Raw genomic sequence first — 18,816 nt, 5'->3', positions numbered from 1 at the left:
GGCAAGAGAGTTCAGTCTCATCTTTACCCTGGTGTATGCGATACATTTCATCTTTACCCTGGTGTACGCGATACATTTCATCTTTACCCTGGTGTACGCGATACATTTCATCTTTACCCTGGTGTACGCGATACATTTCATCTTTACCCTGGTGTACGCGATACATTTCTTATACTATGAAATGCAGTGGTGGAAAGTCAAGTATTTTTACTCCAGTACTGTACTTAAGTACAATTTCAAGCTATTTGTACTTTACTCCCTCGTTTTAGGGAACTTTATACTTTTACTCCACTACATTTCAAAGGAAATATTTTACTTTTTACTCCACTACATTTATCTGAACCTATCAGTTACTAGTTACTTTGACGAAAAAGACTGTGGACCACATACCACTTTAACATCACCTTTAATCAGAGCAGCAGAACTGGACCACATACCACTTTAACATCACCTTTAATCAGCAGCAGAACTGGACCACATACCACTTTAACACAACCTTTAATCAGAGCAGTAGAACTGGACCACATACCACTTTAACATAACCTTTAATCAGAGCAGCATAACTGGACCACATACCACTTTAACATAACCTTTAATCAGAGCAGCAGAACTGGACCACATACCACTTTAACACAACCTTTAATCAGAGCAGTAGAACTGGACCACATACCACTTTAACATAACCTTTAATCAGAGCAGCAGAACTGGACCACATACCACTTTAACACTTTGATTGCCTAAGGCTAAATTCATGATATACCATAGGTTGCCAGCTCTATTTGTCTATGGAGAAGTTCCCCTTCTTTGCAGGGCTATAACTTTTTAAATTCTATTGCTAAATTGCCATTATTAGGGCCCATTCAATGTCCTATATGTATTGTTCAGGGTGTATGAACGTTAAACTTTTTCATTCACATATTCATACTAAAATATGATCTAGTATAAGTATGTTTTCATCTCTTTCTGCAGCTTTCTCCAGAACGTGATTTATAGCCCCAAATGCATTATATTGATGATCAAATACAGTTTGATAGCAATCGGCGCGATATAAAAAAATCCAACTGGACGGACTTCTGGAAGTTACTACACGTCATCTGATGTTGACCGGATGGGCGAGGGGGCGTTTATAATTCCGTGGGCAGCGTTATACCATTCATCTAATGTGGGTCAAATGTTTATCATAGCAGTTAGTGTCGAACACGGAAATATTACACGCTAAAACTCACCCCAGTCTCCGCGGGCCGTTGGGCGATCAGCGTGGGGTAGACAGTTTTCCATTATGGGATGTAAAAATATCCGGTCCATTTCCAGCTTGTATAATAGTATATACGTCCAAATCATGTTGTTTATCGAGTTATTGGCAACGGATCGCTATGTATTGTGACGAGCTAGAGTGCCGGAACCTATACCGAGTGCCCGGAAGTAATATGGGTGAACAGCACATCGTCCAAGTAACTTCCTGTTTGGCGATTGCGCCGATCGGCCACCAGATGGCGCTCTTGAACCGCTAGAGGGTTCAGTGGGGCTTTTTGGTGGGTCTCAGGCCAGCGGATGGGAAATATGAATCCGATCACAGATTTTTGAAATATTGATATCAAAGACGAGTTACGGCGTCTTCGGCAACTTGAGCATGGCGGGGAAGGACGCCTAAACTCGTCTTCTGGCAGTTAAAGTGTTAACATAACCTTTAGTCAGAGCAGCATAACTGGACCACATACCACTTTAACATAACCTTTAATCAGAGCAGCAGAACTGGACCACATACCACTTTAACATAACCTTTAATCAGAGCAGCATAACTGGACCACATACCACTTTAACATAACCTTTAATCAGAGCAGCATAACTGGACCACATACCACTTTAATATAACCTTTAATCAGAGCAGCATAACTGGACCACATACCACTTTAACATAACCTTTAATCAGAGCAGCATAACTGGACCACATACCACTTTAACATAACCTTTAGTCAGAGCAGCATAACTGGACCACATACCACTTTAACATAACCTTTAATCAGAGCAGCATAACTGGACCACATACCACTTTAACATAACCTTTAATCAGAGCAGCATAACTGGACCACATACCACTTTAATATAACCTTTAATCAGAGCAGCATAACTGGACCACATACCACTTTAACATAACCTTTAATCAGAGCAGCATAACTGGACCACATACCACTTTAACATAACCTTTAGTCAGAGCAGCATAACTGGACCACATCCCACTTTAACATCACCTTTAATCAGAGCAGCAGAACTGGACCACATACCACTTTAACACAACCTTTAATCAGAGCAGTATAACTGGACCACATACCACTTTATCTCTTTACTACAACTCATACCTCATTGCACCTTACCCTAAGTTGTACCTCATCCCACTTCTGCATTGTACTGTATATTGTATTGTAACTCAGTTACTTTTTCGCTACTCTGCATTGTATATTGTATATGTATATTGAACACTTTTGTTTACACTTGTTTTACGTACTTGACTTTCTATTTTATACTTATCTATTTTTATCTAGCACACTCTCAGGAGCAAAACAGAAAGAAGCATTTCATATAAAAGTATTCTGTATTTTTGTATGACAACAAATACCAGGGGAATATTAGAATATTGAATTATTTTAGGGAGCAGGGGGGCAGGGTGCTGCCGCCTCCTCAGACGAGGGTCACTCCGGGTTCCACCCAGACTTTGTTGACGTGTTGCTGGCAGCAGGGAGAACTCGGATCCTGACTGTGATACTTTGTCTGGAGCGCTGGTTCCCCAACAAAGTCCTCTCTACAGCCACGCTCTATCACTATTCTCACAGCACTGAGGAATATTCTTTGACCACTCACCATATTCTTCAGGATCTTTAACCCCCGACACTGTGCCTGGAGCCCCGCTGTGCCTCGGCCCTCAGGCTCTGGTACCATTTGATACAGTATTTTTGACTGCATTTCCAAGTGACTGTTTGACTGTTTCCCTGAAGCGCTGCTTGCTGTGCCCTCTTGTCTTCTGAGCTCATCCAAACATCCAAGCTCTAGTGCTACGGTTACAGACAAAATGTAATGTTTAACCCTTTACCACATTTCACAAAAGGCTTCTGGACGCTAGAGCTGAAGCAAAATTCTCTAGTATGATGAAATCATACGACCAATGCAGTGAATCCTCCTTAAATCAGCAAGTGCAAAACTTCCACAGCACCTTGTCAACTGTGTTAGATACTGTTGCCCCTCTAAAGGTTAAAAAGGTAAAAACTGATAGAATCTCTCCATGGCTAAATAAAACCAATGTTAAAGATAACAAGAGAAAATGTAGGATAGCCGAGCGAAAATGGAGGAAACTCAAACTCACAGCTCACTTTAATTTATACAAAGACGCCATGGGCGCATACAATAAGGCAATACAACTTGCGAGAAAGGAATATTTTTCCAAAATGATCTCAGAAAATATGGGTAACTCGAGGGTACTTTTTTCCACCATTGACCGGCTGATTAACATACCACCCCCCCATATACCGCAGCAATCAGCCACAAAATGTGAAGAGTTCGCAGTTTTCTTTAATGAAAAAATATCATTGATTAGAGCAAGCATTACCGCTGATATGGATCTGGCTATGAGTGAAACCCCACCTGAGATAACTATGGGGGAATTCACATGTATTACATTACCTGACCTCTGTAAGATTGTCTCTGAGTGTAATTCCGCCACCTCCTGCCTCGATCCTATACCAACAGCATTTCTCAAGCGGGTGTTTGATAGTGTCTCAAATCATGTCCTTGAAATCATAAATATGTCTCTTCAAACAGGCACTTTTCCAGATGCATTTAAAACAGCTGTAGTAAAACCACTACTAAAGAAAACAAACTTAGATGTAAACGAACTAAAAAGCTATAGGCCAATATCGAACCTTCCATTTATCAGCAAGATATTAGAAAAGATAGTCTCAGTACAAATAAACTCCTTTCTCAAAGATAATAACATCATGGATGAACTACAATCAGGTTTCAGAACAAATCACAGCACTGAAACTGCCCTTACCAAAATAGTTAGCGACCTCAGGCTAAACTCCGATGCTGGCAAAGTCTCAATTCTTGTCCTATTGGACCTTAGTGCAGCGTTCGATACGATTGACCATAATATCTTGATCAGTCGTCTAGAAAGACTGGTTGGCTTTTCCGATCATGTACTAAATTGGCTCATAACATACATTAAGGGGAGAAGGTTCTATGTTAAGCTTGGAGACAATGTATCCGAGGAACATAACAGCAATTTTGGAGTCGCACAAGGAAGCTGCCTTGGTCCATTACTCTTCTCACTATATATGCTGCCCCTCGGGGACATCATTCGAGACCACAATGTATGCTTCCATAGTTATGCTGATGATACACAACTATATATCTCCGCAGAACCAAATAACACTACAGCCATACAGTCCATTACAAATTGTCTGTTAGCAATAAATAAGTGGATGAACAATAACTTCCTAAAATTAAACGAAAGCAAGACCGAAATCCTATTGATCGGCCCAAAAGCGAAAAGGGAAGTGCTTTGTAAAAACCTGGGGAGTCTGTCATCCTATGTAAAGACTGAGGTTACAAGCCTAGGTGTCATCTTGGACTCAGACCTGACCTTTAAGTCTCATATAAATAAGGCCATGAAAACGTCATTTTTCCACCTAAGAAACATAGCGAAAGTAAGACCTTTCGTAAATAAAAAGGATGCAGAGAAACTTATTCATGCTTTTGTATCAAGTCGGCTTGACTATTGTAATGCACTGTTCACTGGTCTTCCCAAAGCAACCATTGGGAAGCTTCAGCTTATCCAAAACTCTGCAGCTCGATTACTAACTCATACAAGGAGAAGAGAACATATCACTCCAGTCCTGGCCACTCTGCACTGGCTTCCAATAACTCATAGAATTGATTTTAAGGTCCTTTTCCTAACATATAAAGCTCTTAATGAGCAAGGCCCAAAATACATAGCAAATTCCCTAGTTAGTTATCTGCCCTCAAGAACGCTACGGTCATCCACTACAGGTTTACTAGACACGCCCAGAAACCAAAAAAGGATAGGAAGTATGGCATTTGCCAACTATGCCCCAAAACTATGGAACACACTACCAACACACATCAGAAACGCCAGCTCTATACACATTTTTAAAGGAAAATTAAAAACGTACCTATACAGTCTAGCTTACAAATAGTTATGGCTTGGAAAAACCTGATGGATCCATGAGGCTAGGATAAGCCTTGTGGACCCAACTTTTTAGATGAAGGAACGGGTACATAGGAGACACGCCTCCAGTTTTTCAAAAGTTTTTGACACGCCTCAGCTTCTGAGCTGAAGGCGTGTTTTTGCGGACCTCCCAAACTTTCAAACTTTTTAGATGAAGGAATGGATACAATAGGAGACACGCCTCCAGTTTTTCAAACGTTTTTGACACGCCTCAGCTTCTGAGCTGAAGGCGTGTTTTTGCGGACCTCCCAAACTTTCAAACTTTTTAGATGAAGAAATGGGTACAATAGGAGACACGCCTCCAGTTTTTCAAAAGTTTTTGACACGCCTCAGCTTCTGAGCTGAAGGCGTGTTTTTGCGGACCTCCCAAACTTTCAAACTTCTTAGATGAAGGAATGGGTACAATAGGAGACACGCCTCCAGTTTTTCAAACGTTTTTGACACGCCTCAGCTTCTGAGCTGAAGGCGTGTTTTTGCGGACCTCCCAAACTTTCAAACTTTAGACTGTTTTCTTTATACGTTTTTCTTTTTCTTTCTTTCTACCACAAGACGCGGCCACTGATGGGTCCATGGGACTTGGATAAGTCCTGTGGACCCAACTCTGGCCACTGACCACATGAGCGAACGGGTACATACGCACACAATACACGGCCACTGATGGATCCGTGGGACTTGGTAAAGCACTATGGACCCAACTATGACCACTGATAAAAACGTAACTACACTAGCATTATAAGACCTAAACATTGCTACCTACCATACAAGTGCATTGGTTTAGTGCACTTCCGGTTGCCACTGAGCGGAAATGTTTGTGCGGACCTGTTCTCCCAAACTGGTAAGCAAATGACTGTTTTTACGTTATTTTCATTTTTACGTTACTATTATTATTATTATTATTATTATTATTATTATTATTTTTTTTTTTTAACATTGATCTTAACTGATCACTATGACTTTATTGCTTTTATCGTTATATATGCCTATAATTGTGTACAGCACTTTGAGCTACATGACATGTATGAAAGGTGCTTTATAAATACTTACTTACTTACTTACTTACTTACCACATTTCACAAGTTGTTTGATGGTTTCCCTCGTACTGTGCTGTGCCTTTCCACACCTCTTGCCCTTTACATCGAGGCTCTAGTGCAGCATTTCTCCACCTCCCCTCAAGGCCAGCAGATGGTGTCTCTGCCTTTGGGGTGTTGCTAAGTGTTCCCTGGCCTGCTTAGCTGACATAAATATAGGCCATTCGCGACTATTAGGTTTAATGCAAACCGGTATTAGTTTTACAGTCCCCTACGCGGCCCTGAGACGACAAGACAACTGTCCGCTGGTCACAGAGACTGAGACATTTCAGAAACCAAAGTACTATTGTTGCAGCAGAGGGGGTTTTATTATACAGTATATGTTTCCAGAATTCCTCCAGAAATCTGATCATTGCATGGCGGCCTGTGCTGCACAGTGAGCCCCATATGATTTCCTTAATGGAAGCCACTTCCTCCTCCAGCGTCATATGTTTACACCTTGCTAGAGTATGTAATGCTCCCTCAGACAGTGCCCCAATTACAGCTTCCTCCCAGGTTGCTCTGGTCCAGTTGGGCCCCAGTGGTATAGGAGAGAGGGAAAGAAAGAAGCGGGGAGGGAGAAACAGATAAAGTGAGTGGAAGAGTGAAAACTGTGGGGGGTGAAAGAGGTAGAGAAATTGGAAGAGAGAAGGAGTACGTGGGAGAAAGTAGGAGGGAGAGCGGGCAAAAAAAAGGAATGGGCCACCCTCCAGTGCAGGCCTTTATACCGGGTTGATTAGCATGCTGGGCCCTGTTTCTCGTACCTGGTTCAACTAAGTCGATCAAGATGTCATTATCCAGATTCAGTTAACCCGATGTTTGAAGCCGGGATTTTCCTGTTCCTCGAAGGTGGATTCAGTCTCGTTAACTCGATTCAGACTTGAGACCCAGGCTAAGTGCGCGCGGCCGCTTCAGGTGAAAAGCCAGCACGTATCGATGGCAGAGATCCTGATTCTCTAACGGCATTGATTGATTAATTGATTTAAAACTTTATTGACAGATTGCAATACGGCTCAATCGCCTCGCCGACAAGTTAAATGCGTTATCTATAGGCTAATTTTAAGTCCCTCATTACCTCAATCAATCAGATTATATTTCTTTAAACTTGCCTGCTGGATTGAATAATCAAATGAGATCTTGCTAGCGAAAATAATTAGTTAAACTGTTATACAGAATTACGATACGGCTCTCTTACCCATTGATTGATGTATAGTCGATCTTTAACTTATCTCCACTGTGGTCTAACGGGTTGTTCTTTTGACTTTCACGCAGACGACCGGGGTTCGAAACCCTAGTCTTTTCCTTCTTTTTGCAATATAGGAATAATTCAATTTGGTGCACGTTGAGAGCTATATAAAGAATGACATCCTCAATGCATGTAGATTTATAATATTTTAACTTAAAACCAGGCTACTTTGGCGTATAATCATTAATATTATATTCAAAAAAATTATATTGGAAACACAGGGTTTCGAACACCGGTCGCTGGGTTGGCAGGCATTTTGGGTCTATTTTACATTTAAAAAGCCCCCTCTGGAAGAATGGAGCACAAAAACGTAATTCAGAATGGTATAATGCAGATCGTAGACTGTGGGAATAATTTCAGGAAACGGGCTGTCACTTTTTTGCGGGGGCGTGGCGATGGTTCAGGCTAACTTGAACTTAAACTCTGCTTTCGACCAGGCTCAAACTTTTGGATCTGTTGTCATGGTGATTTGGAAAATCCAGGTACGGGGAATCGGAAAGTCCGGCTTAAGTCAGACTTACCCGAAAGTTATCCGGCTAACTCAGTTATCCAGGTACGGGGAACGGGGCCCTGGGCTGTTTAAATTGCCTCCTGGAGGGCTCACGTGGAATCGAACAATATCCTCTGGCTTGCGAGACAGGCCCCATAGCTTCTCATTTATTTTCTGGAGGCTAGACATGAAGGAATCACTATGAGAACACAGTCTGTCAAGTTAATAAAATGTTAATAAAAAAATTAATAAATACAGTGTCTGTGTTGTGTTGCTGCCCCAAACAGCGTTGTTTCCCCAACGAACGCCACATGGTGGACAATGTGGGCAACACAGAGTACAGCAACTTGCAATGGGCCTGGTCTACAAGATACACTACATGACTATAAGGTACCCATGTACATGTCAAAATACTTCCCAAACAAAGGTCAGTGAATACCATGCATGCGACCACAACACCAGAGGGAGCTCCACAAATCATGTTAAACCCAGATTCGGCTCAAACAAGGGACTAAACACGTTAATGTATAATATGTATATATAAATGTATAGATGTAGCAGTACTGTCTATCTGTATGTCATATATTATGTCCTGATGAATTGAAAATGGGGGACCCTGATGTAAACAAGACGAAAGTCTCCCTCTGGTCTGCATCCCCTTAACAACTGTAAACAAGTCGAAAGTCTTTCTCTGGTCTGCATTCCCTTAACAATTGTGTGTATTGAGCTGTACTGTACTGTACCCATTCTGCAATCTGTTAATTAAAGTTAATTAAACTATCTTCCATTAGTGGCCTCTGCAAGGTTGTGTGCAGCCATTTGTTTTTGTAACATCTGCTACATCTGTCCCACGTGTTCTTTGCAGCTCACAGTTGTTAGTTCTGCCCCTCTTGACTGTGACAAAAAGGTTTTGAACAAACTTAATGTCATAGCTTGTATTTGATGATATTCTTCTTTGTTATTTACTTGAATGGTTTGATCATTGATTGATGGAGTAATATGGGGTTCTGATAAACTAAAATTATTTGTTAAAATAACATAAGCTAACATATATTTCTACATCTATGCAAATGCATATGCAATATGTATAACTTGAATAAGTAATAAATACAGAAACAACATGTTTAACAATATGTAAATGAGTAGCTACATTTATTTTACATTACATTAACATTAATACGGTCTTTGGCCCTTTGAGGGCAACCATAATGCTGATGTGGCCCTCTGTGAAAATGAGTTTGACACCCCTGTAGAGAGGAACTGAGGAGGGCAGAAAGAAAGAGAAGTCACCGCTGTAACAACAACTGACTCAATTTTGGATCTAGAAAAGGAGACTTATTAAGAAAGGCGAAAGCAAGGGAGGGGAATACAACAACTCTCCACATTGGAGCCTACAGGCAGGGTAAGCTTCTTATTTCTTGTGATAATATAAATTAGATTGGGAGAGTAGCTTAATATAAGCCTAATCTACTGGGGGAAACCTTGTTTTAACCTTTGAATAGACTGCTATTAATAAGGTATTACACTCTTATCTTATGAGCTTGTATAGCACATCTGCAGACATATTGATCTAGTGTGTAGACTATTCTCTTATGGCCAACTTTTGTCATCACGACTTTATTGTTTTACAGGATAATATACTGTACCAATACTGTAGATCTGTCTCTGGGTACTTCTTCTCTTCTCTCATTTCTGGACTCTTTTTGTATCACAAACAGTACTGTATTTGCAAATCTGGTATGTCATAAATGTATCTGTACTGTCTATCTGTATGTCGTGTGTGTCATATATGTTATGATGAATTGAAAATGGGGGACCCTGAAGTAAACAAGTCGAAAGTCTTTCTCTGGTCTGCATTCCCTTAACAATTGTGTGTATTGAGCTGTACTGTACTGTACCCATTCTGCAATCTGTTAATTAAAGTTAATTAAACTATCTTCCATTAGTTGGATGTATGGCCTCTGCAAGGTTGTGTGCAGCCATTTGTTTTTGTAACATCTGCTACATCTGTCCCACGTGTTCTTTGCAGCTCACAGTTGTTAGTTCTGCCCCTCTTGACTGTGACAAAAAGGTTTTGAACAAACTTAATGTCATAGCTTGTATTTGATGATATTCTTCTTTGTTATTTACTTGAATGGTTTGATCATTGATTGATGGAGTAATATGGGGTTCTGATAAACAAAAATTATTTGTTAAAATAACATAAGCTAACATATATTTTTACATCTATGCAAATGCATATGCAATATGTATAACTTGAATAAGTAATAAATACAGAAACAACATGTTTAACAATATGTAAATGAGTAGCTACATTTATTTTACATTACATTAACATTAATACGGTCTTTGGCCCTTTGAGGGCAACCATAATGCTGATGTGGCCCTCTGTGAAAATTAGTTTGACACCCCTGGTCTAATGATTAGAATGTTGTGTGATGTCATTATTACTTAGTATTAGACTAATCCTAATGAGATATTCCTCTAAATATGACTTCGAAAACAGCCACAATTCAAGGAAAAGAAATAGTAAAAAAAAAAAATTCAGGGGGCCCCCATAGCTCTCAGGTGATAATTCGAACCCTGCCTATACCTATATATTGTGTGTATTGAGCCGTACTGTATTGTACCCATTCTGCAATCTGTTAATAAAAATGTCAATCAATCAATCAATCAATCAGGTATCACAGCAGTTTTCTGTTTAACACCCAGTCTCCCCCCCCCCCCCTCCATCTCTCTCTCTCCTGTCCTCTTCCCTGGGACAGAAAATGGCTCAAACGATCATCGTGACCCAGCCTGGCTCAGGAACATGGACCACCGGACTCTGTGACTGTTGTGCTGATGCTGGCACCTGTAAGTCACGTCGTGTCAGACTTTAATAATGAAACGATACCCAACGACACAATTCCTCTGGTGTTTACACGCCTTTTATTTTTTTCTTCTTTTGGTCAAACAACTCCATGCAATGGCATAATGCCTACAGTACCCGCCACCCATTAATAGCCTAGGTGTCAAAGTCCAAGACTTCCATGTCCCTATGAGTCACTGCATTGCTATTATGTTACATTCAAATGTATTGCCGTTATGCATCACAAGTACAGTACAGCAAAAAGAGGTTTGGCATCCAGCCAGAGTGCAAAGGTAACTGTAAAGTGCAACAGTGTATAGGTAATTCAACTGGGTATAAAATATATAAGTGAGTACTACTGAGTAATAGTACTAATCAGATGTATGTACAGAGTTGTAGTATTAATGTACAGTGATACAGCACTAATTGTACAGAATAAGAATAAATTAGAGTGGTCAAATTAAGAGGTAAGGCAACTGTTGAAGCAATGTGCAGTATTACAAACATGTCAGACCAGTACACCAGGAAATGGTCAGAAAAGATCATAGCCGATCAACTGCACCCACTATGGTCTGAGTATGCACTCTTACCCTCATGGCGGAGGTACTGTACTGCATGTGTAACGGATATGTGCCGCGATAGTGTGACTACGGCACATAGAAGTGTGTAAAACTCACTCCCCAGAGGCAGATAAACCGAGCGCTTAGGGGGGAATTCCCTTCTTGGCGCAGCGGTTTGCTATACTGGCCCCGGAGCAGACGCTCGGGGTTCGACTCCCACTCGAGGCTGGTCGAAGTTTCGTGACGGGTACTAGGACGTACCCGTTATACTGGTGCCGTTGACCCGGATGCCTTGGGTGGTGTGAGTTTAGGGGGGGTGAATGTAACGGATATGTGCCGCGATAGTGTGACTACGGCACATAGAAGTGTGTAAAACTCACTCCCCAGAGGCAGATAAACCGAGCGCTTAGAGGGGAATTCCCTTCTTGGCGCAGCGGTTTGCTATACTGGCCCCGGAGCAGATGCTCGGGGTTCGACTCCCACTCGAGGCATGGTCGAAGTTTCGTGACGGGTACTAGGACGTACCCGTTATACATGCCCAGGACTAGAATTACGATGCATTAAGTGTTTTGTCCAACGCAGCATTCAGCTGCTTAACAACTTTTAATTATTTGGTCTTTTTAGCACTTGCACCAACGTCCTTTATCTACAGTCCCTCTCTCTTAATGTTAGCACGGTGTTATTCACCATCAAAGATGGGGAAAAAACGAATAATAATTTATATTCTCCTTTGGTTCATTACAGTTTACTCAAGCATAACAGACACAATATTTCTGACACTGGGAATACATTCCCTGAGGTTCATAGATGTCCCTAGATACCAAGAACATGCAAATGGTCGTTGTAGAAGTGGAGCAATCTTCCATTTACTTGCGTGTACTTTTAGGCGAATCTTCTGAAAATATGGAGGGAGCTAATTGAAATCGATACTCGTAGAAGCCCTCCGAGGTAGAGCGGGTAGCATAGTTAGCACTTCACTCTAGTAATTCTCTCATAGACAGAGGGAGGCTAGTACAGTAAGTGGTGTGTTTATTTTGTTTGGCTATTAGGCCTGTTGGCCCAGAAAGGGAAGGCGTTCTTAATGGAGAACTAGCGATTAACCACGTGTGGTCCAAAAAGGAAGCAGCAACAAAGCATTGATGCTATTACTGCACAATAGTCTTGTATGGTATGACACAACATTAACCACATACTCCGTACCATGCCACCTCACATGCACTCAGGTCCATGTGCATCTACACCCTGTTATGGTTTGTAACCGACCCCAATCGCACAACACAAGACAGGTATGAGAGTAAGCCAAGAACTGGGCATTTATTGAATACAACAGAAAAGCGGCACTGTCCTTTAAGAGGCGAGCAGGCTAAGGGGAAGGCTAAGGGAGAACACAAAATACTGGAAAACAAGAACTAGGGAAAATAGGCACTGTGCCTTTAAGAGGCTAAAGGACAGGGCCAGGGCAAGGACAGGGCAGGAACAGGGGCAACGGAGAGGGGAACAGGGACAGAGGCCCGCGGAGGCGGGCTGGAGACAGGGACAGAGAAAACAGGGTTAAGGCCTTGGACAGGGCGAGGGACTGGGGCACTGGAGAGGGGAACAGGGACAGAGGCCCGCGGAGGCGGGCTGGAGACAGGGACAGAGAGAACAGGGTTAAGGCCTTGGACAGGGCGAGGGACTAGGGTACTGGAGAGGGGAAACAGGGACAGAGGCCCGCGGAGGCGGGCTGGAGACAGGGACAGAGAGAACAGGGTTAAGGCCTTGGACAGGGCGAGGGGCAGAGCTGCTTACAGGGATGGAGTAGGAGCGCGCAGGCTAGACGTCTGGAGGAGAGCGCGCCGGCTCGGAGAGACGCATCCTCCCGTAGAGAATTAGAGAGCGATGCGCGTCTGGAGTGGAGCGCGTCTGCTTGGAGAACGCGCCGGTTCGGAGAGCGCGCCGGCTCAGAGAGACACATCCTCCCGTAGAGAATTAGAGAGCGATGCGCGTCTGGAGTGGAGCGCGTCTGCTGAAGGAGCGCGTCTGCTGTAGGAGCGCATCAGCGCGGAGTCTTGAGTGGTGCGCGTCTGCTTGGAGAACGCGCCGGTTCGGAGAGCGCGCCGGCTCGGAGAGACACATCCTCCCGTAGAGAATTAGAGAGCGATGCGCGTCTGGAGTGGAGCGCGTCTGCTGAAGGAGCGCGTCTGCTGTAGGAGCGCATCAGCGCGGAGTCTGGAGTGGTGCGCGTCTGCTTGGAGAACGCGCCGGTTCGGAGAGCGCGCCGGCTCGGAGAGACACATCCTCCCGTAGAGAATTAGAGAGCGATGCGCGTCTGGAGTGGAGCGCGTCTGCTGAATGAGCGCGTCTGCTGTAGGAGCGCATCAGCGCGGAGTCTGGAGTGGTGCGCGTCTGCTTGGAGAACGCGCCGGTTCGGAGAGCGCGCCGGCTCGGAGAGACACATCCTCCCGTAGAGAATTAGAGAGCGATGCGCGTCTGGAGTGGAGCGCGTCTGCTGAAGGAGCGCGTCTGCTGTAGGAGCGCATCAGCGCGGAGTCTGGAGTGGTGCGCGTCTGCTGTAGGAGCGCATCAGCGCGGAGTCTGGAGTGGTGCGCGTCTGCTGTAGGAGCGCATCAGCGCGGAGTCTGGAGTGGTGCGCGTCTGGCGCGGGGTCTGGAGTGGAACACTGGAATACCTCCCGTAGAGAATTAGAGAGCGCAGTACTGTGTCCCACTCCAGGCAAAACGGCGACAGGTGGTGAAGGCTGGCACCTCGTCTCACGCCGGAGATGAAACAGCATCCAGAATACAGAAACAGATACAGATAGGGAATCTCCCGTAGGAGCTTACAGATAGAGAACGACCCGACGAGGACTGGGGGGGAGATCGAGCTATTTAACACACAGGGGCGCTAATTAGAACACACATCAGGTGCGTGATGGTAATTGATACTTGATTTAGAAGTGTGTGTTCGGCAAGGACCAATCAAACACATAATGACAGGTAGTCCAAGGGTGTGGGCTGCTGAAGAGCAGACGAGAGTAAACGAACGCGAGGGTGGGGGCTGGAGAGGTGAGGAGACAGGGAATTAAAGGTCCAGGGAACAGGAATTAAAGGTCCAGGGAAGAGGCGAACCTCACAGTAACGACAACGCGAGGGTGGGGGCTGGTGAGGTGAGGAGACAGGGAATAAAAGGTCCAGGGAACAGGAATTAAAGGTCCAGGGAAGAGGCGAACCTCACACACCCGACACTTTGTATATAACGCACTGTATCTATGGATGCCGGATCGTGGGTCCGTAAGCCCAGAGGCAACCAGCTGCAACCGCAGCCAAATACAACACCGTCGGTGAAGCGTCAAGCGGCACGTTGGAGTATAGATTTGACTTTAGAGACGCCAGGATCAGAATGAGAACAGTGTTCATACGCTGGGTAGAGCTGTTGCTACTGCCAGGAAATGTGCACCATTTCTTCCGTTTGAATTGTTTAATCAGATTGTTTGTGCTTTGGTTTTGTGCCACTTGGATTACTGTTCTGTAGTGTGGGCTTCTGCTTCAAAACAGTTAATAAACAAATAAACAAATACGCACAGCTCGACTACTGAAATACTTCATAAAATAGCAGAAAATAAACCTGTGTGTGAATATGTTTGTCTCTGAGATAGTAATAAGATAGATAGATACAAATTCAAACCTACAGTAATCTGGTGGACGGTCATAAACATAGTCATCGTCAACGTCATCAACAGCACAACCTCTCACCGCCTCGCGTCAAAAGATTTGTAGCAGTATTACTGTCAGTGTACCGGAACCTCTCTCTGCAGTATCAGTATTACTGTCACAGTACCATAACCCCTCTCTCTCCACAGTATCACTGTGTCAGTACCATAACCTCTCTCCCCCTCCTCCCTTGCGTCCCTCCCAGGCTGCTGTGCGTGGTGGTGTTTCCCCTGCATGCAGTGCAAGACGGCGGGTGACTTTGGCTGGTGCTGCTGCATGCCGGTGCTGGACAGCGTAAGCTGCATGGCGGTGTCCTGCTGCCTCCGCTCCTCCATGAGAGAGCGCTACGGCATCCAGGTAAGAACCCTCACTGTATAAAATTACCTATTGTGACCGTCAGGATAATCACAGCCTCCTGAAACTTTACAAGCACAGACTAGAGACATAACCTCCATTCAGAGGATATATGACATGACTAGGTAGATTGAAAAGAAAGGGGTGTTTCTGAGACATTTTCAGAACAGAAGTGATTGCCATCCAATCGTGAGAAAACTTAATTCTTGGCGAAATCTCCAGAGGTTTTTGACATTTTCTAAGGTGTTCTTTAACTCTTTGACTGCCACCGACTTACCCCATCTCTACCGCCTGACACCAGCGCTATTGACCATCTTAGCGATGTTTGCCGTCGTCTGCTCTGTATTATAGCTATGGAGACAATAGTATGGCTCATTTGACAGGCATTGTTCATAGTCCATTTCTGACTAATTAGTTAGCTAAAATGAAAGTTGTTGTTTACATGTCACAGGCATGTATCCCCTCCATACTTCCCATTCCCCCACGTGGAATGCACATTATTGGATAAATGACAAGCTGGTGCTCTAGTGCGACATCTAGTGGGCGTGACAGTGGATCAGGAGGTAGGGCGGTCGTCTGGTAATCGGAAAGTTTCCTGCTCCTCCCGGGCAGCGTGTCGAAGTGTCCTTGAGCAAGACACTTAACCCCTAATTGCTCCTGATGAGCAGGTTGCCGTCGCTGTGTGAGTGAATGGGTGAATGTGAGGAACAGAAAATTGTAAAGCGTTGTTTGTGGTTCTCCTTCTCACAGGCTCTGTGATCCGTCACTGAACGGGGGGGGTGTGGTGCAGTGGAAGACGGTGGTGGTGGGTGGTGATGACGTGGTCTGTTTCTATGGAAACGGCACTGGAAAAAAGTTCCTTAACCCTTTCACTGCCACACTTCTTCTTTCGTGTATCATCAGATGGCCAACTCTGTGTCCTGCAGCCCACGCTCCTCGTCTATGGTCCTACGTCGAAAAGACCAGCTTCTGAGGGCGGGCTGTAGACGGGGAAGCCGGTGATTATATGCTCGGCAGTCTGTTCAGGCTCGCCACACTCGCATGCCGCACTGTCCGTGAGGCCCCACTTCTTCATGGAAGACTTGAAGCGCCCAACTCCAGTGCGTAGACGGTTCAGCGAGGTCCGTAGATGGCGTGGCAAATCGTCTCCTTTTACACCACCTCCTGGGTCCTGGATGTATCGCTGGATACGGGAGGGCCCAGCCGACTCCCATGATCGTTTCCAGGATGCTGCCAGCCAGGCGTCTCTGGACAAGTCCTCAGAAATAGACTGTAGCATTTCTTGTGCTGCCTTGTTGTAGGGATGGCGAGAGTTTAGCCTGCCTGGTGGTGCCGGTGTTGTTGTGGCTTTGTGCAGGATGTGCCAGTCGTACTTCTGGGCTTTTCTTGCCAGGGTGAGGGTAGCCGCATCACGTCGGAGACTGGCTGGGGCGATTCCAGCTAGGACTGGCAGGTAGGACACGGTGGGTTTCAGGCAACCAGTTACTGTCCGGAGGGCGCTGTTGATGACAGTATCTATCTTGTTGACGTGGGGACTTCTGCTCCAGACTGCCACACGACAGAAGGTTAATAACCCTTTACTATCACACAACCGACGGTCGCTGTTAACCTTCTGTGTATTGTCACAGTGAAAGGGTAAACCGTTTTGGTAGTGCGGCAGTGAAAGGGTTAAGATGATCAGAATTAACAGCGGTGTTGACATCGGTCACTGAATGGTTGACTAACTCATGTCTGCATTTAATTACCAAAAAGACTGTTTGCATGTTTTTTACAAAGAGGCTGATGAATACTGTCTCACCTGATGTCTATGTCAGAGGAGAAAGGTTGACAGTTGTATCCGAATATAGATACCTTGGGATAAAAATGGACTCCAATCTTACATTTAAAAAACAAATCAAATCGGTGGTAAACAATGCAAAGTTTCACTTATCAAACTTCCGTCACATCAGAAACTCTCTGTCAACAAAAGCAGCAGCACTGTATTTTAATGCCATTATTATGTCACACTTAACATACTGTCTGACTAGCTGGACACAAGCCTCCTGTACAACATTACGATCTGTACAGGTAGTTTACCATCAGGCTGTGAAAGTTCTGGACAGGAAAACAAACAGCCACCACCATTGTTATAGCATAGCAAACCAGAACCTACTGAGCTGGGACAATCTTGTCAAATTCAAAGATGCCTGCCTTACCTATAAAATCCTACATGGCTTGGCTCCTCCCCCCCTCTGTACTTTCATAAAACAGAAAGCATCTGCTGATAGATATACCAGGTCTGTAGTCAGAGGGGACTGTGTAGTCCCAAACAGGAGGTCTGCTTTTAGTCAGACAGCCTTTTCCGTGAGAGCAGCCCACACCTGGAACAGTCTGCCAACACGGCTCAGGGAGTATCAAAGTTACATCTCATTTAAAACTAACTTAAAATCATGGTTGAGAGATGGTCAAGTGTGCGACCATTTTAACTGAGGGGTTGTATTTTAATGTATTGTAACCTATACTGATTCCTACTGTGTATTATTGTTGTGCTCATGTCACCTGCCCCAGAGACTACAGTTGAAAATTAGCCAACTTGGCTAAACTGGCATATTTACAGTCAAATGTTCCTTAATATGCACTGTCTCTGTATTTTAAACCAATAAATACAAATACAAATTACAATTTTTCTTTCCCCACAAAGCCCAGACCAGACTAATCCTCTCTCCCTCTCTCTCTCTCTTTCTCTCTCCCTCCCTCTTTCTCTCTCCCCCTCTCCTCTCTTCTTCCCTCCCTCTCTTTCTCTATCTCTCTCCCTCTCTCTCCCCCCTCTCGCTTTCTCTCTCCGTCTTTCTTTCTCCCCCTCTCCTCTTCTTCCCTCCCTCTCTTTCTCTATCTCCCCCTCTCTCTTTTTCTCTCTTTCTCTCCCTCTCTCTCTTTCTCTCCCCATCTCCTCTCTCTCTCTCTCTCTCTCTCTCTCTCTCTCTCTCTCTCTCTCTCTCTCTCTCTCTCTCTCTCTCTCTCTCTCTCTCTCTCTCAGGGCTCATGCTGTGATGACTGCTGTAAGGTGGTCTTCTGCTATCCCTGCACGTGGTGCCAGATGTCCCGCGAGGTGAAGATAAAAAATCGCACCCAGGGCGGCGCAACCGTGATCACCACGCAGTACCAAAGCGCATAGGAGCCTGGCTAGCGTCTCCTAGAAGACTACCCACCTCCTAGTGTAGCATTTTGTTCTTTTTCTTTTTTACCCAAAACGGGTTTCAAACCGACAACTAATTGATTCCCACATAATTATCCACCAAATAATTATACAGGGTAAGATGCTTCTTGTTCAATGTTTCAGCGAT

The 18,816-nt window shown here is 44.4% G+C and overlaps 1 protein-coding gene across 1 annotated transcript; it reads left to right on the top strand.

Annotated features, from left to right (window-relative positions):
* Positions 1–10,806: 10,806 nt before the first annotated feature.
* LOC311229767 (cornifelin homolog B-like) lies at positions 10,807–18,647 on the top strand (the record flags this gene model as incomplete). Its single annotated transcript, XM_084315842.1, has 3 exons — positions 10,807–10,895; positions 15,345–15,496; positions 18,510–18,647. Exons 1-3 carry the CDS (start codon positions 10,811–10,813, stop codon positions 18,645–18,647), a joined length of 375 nt encoding a protein of 124 aa, XP_084171968.1. The 5' UTR covers positions 10,807–10,810.
* Positions 18,648–18,816: the final 169 nt, after the last annotated feature.

This window comes from Notolepis coatsorum (genome assembly GCF_963971535.1).
Source record: "Notolepis coatsorum genome assembly, chromosome: 6".
In the NCBI taxonomy this organism is placed as follows: Eukaryota; Metazoa; Chordata; class Actinopteri; order Aulopiformes; family Paralepididae; genus Notolepis; species Notolepis coatsorum.
The sequence above is the reverse complement of the archived record's forward strand: the minus strand, read 5'-3'. Positions and strand labels throughout refer to the sequence as shown.